At 37.9% G+C, this 4656-nt stretch overlaps 1 protein-coding gene across 1 annotated transcript; it reads right to left on the bottom strand.

Annotated features, from left to right (window-relative positions):
- Positions 1-3555: 3555 nt before the first annotated feature.
- LOC108233614 (tachykinin-like peptides receptor 86C) lies at positions 3556-4588 on the bottom strand. Its single transcript, XM_017412187.1, has 2 exons — positions 3717-4588; positions 3556-3598 (listed from the first exon to the last, which is right to left on the bottom strand). The coding sequence occupies exons 1-2, from the start codon at positions 4586-4588 to the stop codon at positions 3556-3558; spliced, it is 915 nt and encodes a 304-aa protein (XP_017267676.1).
- Positions 4589-4656: the final 68 nt, after the last annotated feature.

Here is a 4656-nt window from a genome sequence, read left to right as displayed (position 1 = left end):
ATCCATCCATCCATCCATCCATCCATCCATCCATCCATCCATCCATCCATCCATCCATCCATCCATCCATCCATCCATCCATCATCTACCGGTCACCAACTCCATTGGCTCATCTGGATGTGGAGGAGCAGCGGCTCTACACCAAGTCCCTCCCTCCATGCTCCATTTATCCCTCACTTATAAACAAAACCCTGAGATACTTAAACTCCTCCACCTGAGGCAGCACCACAATCCCAATATGGAGAGAGCAGTCCACCCTTTTCCTACTGAGGACCATGGCCTCTGATTTGGAGGTGCTGACCCTCATCCCAGCTGCTTCACACTCGTCCCCGAACTGCTCCAGTAAGAGCTGGAAATCACGGCACAGTGAAGCTAACAGGGCCACATCATCTGCAAATAGCAGAAACAAGAATGCTATTGTGACCAGGAGAAAAAATGTTAATAATACAGTAATAGTAGAGAGAGAATTGTGATTTGAAAAAATGTTAAAATGGCCTGCCATAACCTGTGCCAAACTGCACAGCTGAGCACACAGGACATATAGAGAGAGAAGAAATGCTGTGCACAAGCACACATATGTATGTACTTGCGCACAGCATTGCGTGCACACAGGAAACTATACTGTTTGCTCAGATTACATTTTCTGTTCAACATTTAAAGTGCCTAGAAGAATCCTTCTGCGTGCCACTGTGTGGCCAAAATAATTATAACTTTATATTATTTAGGGCAGAAACTTGTCTGTGTCTCTGTCTCCTGTCCAGCGACGGACTGCTCATAAATGCTGCCTATATCCGACTGTAATCTGGATGTTAGGATTCTGTTGTTTTTGTTACAAACCGCTCCAAACACAGCAGGACGGAAAGAGTCAAGATGGAGAAATATTTCCTTACAACAGCCCCAGGTCCTGCTGGAGAGCATCCTAAAACCTGTGTGAACAAATTAGTGACACTATCAGAATAAAATAGAAATGCTTGTCTTTTTGATCATCAGTACATCCATTTTTCACTTAATCCACGGAAAAGGGGTCGCTCGCTGTGTGCACTCTCCAGACCCACCGAGAGAGACTATCTTCTGTGCGTCGTACCTGCAGAACAGGATTTTATCAAAAATATATTTATTTAGTGAAATGATTTGCAACAATATCAAGCACACATTATAGGTTGGGAAGATGAGCTACACTTTTCTGCAACATTCCTGGCCTTTTTGTCATCTAAATTCAGCATCAGCAGGTGCGTTTATTCTTCTCTATGTCATATTATAGACATATTCTACTGACAGATTAAGTGCCCCTGTCTTGTATTTTATACTTCTATTTTTTCTCTGTTCCATGTTTTATAAATAGTCATTGAATGTCTTTTTTTTTTTGCAGGCATCTTTATAGCTTTAGAGATCTATGGTGTGTCTGTTTGTTGTTAAACACTACTACACTGCTATATAGGACAATTTTAAAAATATTATACTGGTTTAAATTGTTTAAAAATAATAAATATTTGGCATAAAAGGTGGTAGTTATTTAAGGAATGCTAGACTTTTTAAAAAAAGGCCTAGCAAGGCCAAAGCTTCTCATGGTTTTCTAGAGGTTTTCTTTCCTTTAGGCCTTGGCTGCTTTTATTTGCTGTTTTAAATCCAGTCCTTGTTATTATTTCCAGAAGGATCTCTTTGTTTGTTATGCCACCTAATCCAGATTTATAAATCATCCAAGACAAAAACCAGCAATAAATTCAATAAAAGATTATTAGGGTACAAGTTTTTTTTATTTATTTTGCATTAGCCTATAATAACATACAGAAGCAAATGTGAATATATTGTGCATGACTGAAAATCAGATGCTCAACATTTCACCACATTTATTGCTGCACCTGCAAAACTGGGAGAAGAAATACAAGTGCATTGCAAAATCTTCCATGTGTGTCTGGCTACTGACTTCAGCTGCAGAGGGGACAACAGAGACTGACTGGAGCCAAAACAAAAGGAGATACAGTAATCACACCTGGAGGTGATCAATGCTGTAAATACATCTTAGAGCAAATATATTAATTAAAATGCAACACTTTATTTCCCAGTCATTACAACCAACCATTGTGGTGTTTTGCAGCAGCAGCAACAGATTGTGCTCCACACAGTTTCCCAGAGAGCACAGAGTGTTGCTTCAAGCCAAGATTTTCATCAGACTGACGGCGTTGTTTCTGAATATAGTGAATGCTCCTGTCATTAAACTCACAATGGAGTAGATTATGGTGGGACTCCAGAGGAGCAGGAAAAAGATCACCACCATTATGATAATGACCAGGGACTCTTTCTTACTGTCTCTCTCCATTTGTTTTGTGTTATTAAGAAGGGAAACTTTAACCTGCACTCCACTCACAAGTAATCTTACAGATAAACAAACAAATCAGACATGATTTAAATTTAGTTAGATGAAAAACTTATTGACATGTTTTGACATGTTTCCAAAAACATCTGATAAGAAATAATTGAAAAATAAATCTCACTAAATACAAAGTTCAGATTTTTTTACAAAACATAACTGCACAATTGTTAAATAAAAAAAGGAATAATTTTATTATTAAAAATTACTTCACAAAGATTGTATACTAAAAGAAAAGACTAATAACAACTGAAGCCTATTTCCCAACACTTAGCAGATCAACATTGTATTCTGTTGCTGACAAACATCATCACTCTTTATACTGCATTCAAAGTTTATTTATGACATTTTACATGAAAAATATCACAATGTTAACACTAAGTACACAATCTGGGATCTTATCAACTTATTAGAAAAAAAACCTAAAGTGATTCATGATTCAACAGACATTTAGCCTCACAGATATTCTAACTCATCCTTTTATCCAAACCTGGTTTTGTCTGTTTAGAACCAGTTGGTGACACACAGGTGAAGGTATTTCTTGTACATAAAATTTCAGTCTAAAAACTAAGACAGTATAGCCGACAGGACAGTGAAAAGAGTTAAACAACATTTTTCTGAAAACAAATAAATTCAAGGTAAGCAACAAAATAAAAGCCTTACAGTATTAGACAGTCGGACAAACAGCAAAACTGAGTATCCCTGCATGACTGAATGTTAGATGCTCAACATTTCAGCACATTTGATGGTTCACCTAAAATTACTGGAGACAGAAGAAAAAAGAAAATGCAAAATCCAGAGCCCAAGAGTAAATTAGTGAATGTTCAGACACAGACATAAATATATGTATATATATATGAACATAAGGACATATAATAGCAAAAATAGATAGAACTAGATTATCTGTATTAAGATGTACTTGCTGTGATTGTCTTTGGGAATAAAACTATATATCTTACAGACATGCAAATAACAAACACAAGTGACTAAATGTCTCTGGTTCTGTTGTTAAATAGTAAATCTTGTTGTAAATAACTTTGCAAATCATCAAAATGTCATTTCTCCATCAAACTCTTTCAGCCTGCAGGAATGGCCAGGGTTTCTATGTATTATGAGAGGACAGAGGCAGTTTTTAAAACAGAAATAACAAACCTGGTGTGTAACTCTGAACCCTCAAAACCCACTTGTCACTTTGAAATCCTCCCTGTTACCCATGAAACCTTATTAGACCTGAAAGAAAAACATGCATCATTATTGTTATTATTTTTAGGGCAAAAAATGTAACGTTTTCATTATTTAATATAATATGAAAAATGCAAAACTTTGTTTCACAGTCAATACAACCAACCGTTGTGGTGTTTTGCAGCAGCAGCAGATTTTGCTCCACACAGTTTCCCACACGGCTGCTCTGAGTGAAGGACTCGCCCACAGGTACAGAGACGGAGTGCACAGAGCGTTGCCTCGAACCAAGATTTTATACGGATCGACTGCGTCATTTCTGAATATAGTGTATGTCCCTGTCATCGAACTCACAATGGAGTAGATTATGTTGGGAAGCCAGAGGAGCAGGAAAAAGATCACCACTATAATTATAATCAACAGAGACTCTTTCTTACTGTCTCTCTCTGGGCCCGGCGGCTCTCTCAGCAGCTGGTATTTGGCCACGACGAGCAGCTTTATGGTCATGGACACTTTAGTGATGATAATCACGAACAGATAGATCCTACTGTACACAGACATATCTGTAGCTTTAGATGATGGCACCATGTGCTGTATGAGCAGAAAACCAAAAACATGCGCCCAACTGTAAATGTTCACACATATAACAACTTTTAAGTTGATGAAACGACCATAAAAGAACGGATGACAAATAGCAAAATATCTGTCAAACTGTGAAAATAGAAACGTCATGATATTAACTCCGAGAAGAGAAGGTAAAATGTAATGAGTCCCATTTTTAACTGGGAAATCCTCTCTCACATCAAATAGATATTGGTAGAAAATCCCACAGCCGGTCATCGTGTCACAGATGCTGGTGTTCAGTATAAATATGAAGCGGTTTTGTCTTAAAAGTGCACAGGTGCTGATGATGCCACAGACCACAGAGCCGGCCACAAGCACAGTGCTGATCCCTGCCATGATGTGGAAAATGAAAAGGACATAATCTCCTGCAGAGGTGAAGTCAACACACAAAGGAACAAGAGTTATGTTGATGAGCATGATTGTGATGCGCAGTGAAAACAACCTGGGATGATCTGAGACAAACCCAGAGCTTTAAAAGATTTTTT

This window comes from Kryptolebias marmoratus, linkage group LG1 (assembly GCF_001649575.2).
Source record: "Kryptolebias marmoratus isolate JLee-2015 linkage group LG1, ASM164957v2, whole genome shotgun sequence".
In the NCBI taxonomy this organism is placed as follows: Eukaryota; Metazoa; Chordata; class Actinopteri; order Cyprinodontiformes; family Rivulidae; genus Kryptolebias; species Kryptolebias marmoratus.
The sequence above is the reverse complement of the archived record's forward strand: the minus strand, read 5'-3'. Positions and strand labels throughout refer to the sequence as shown.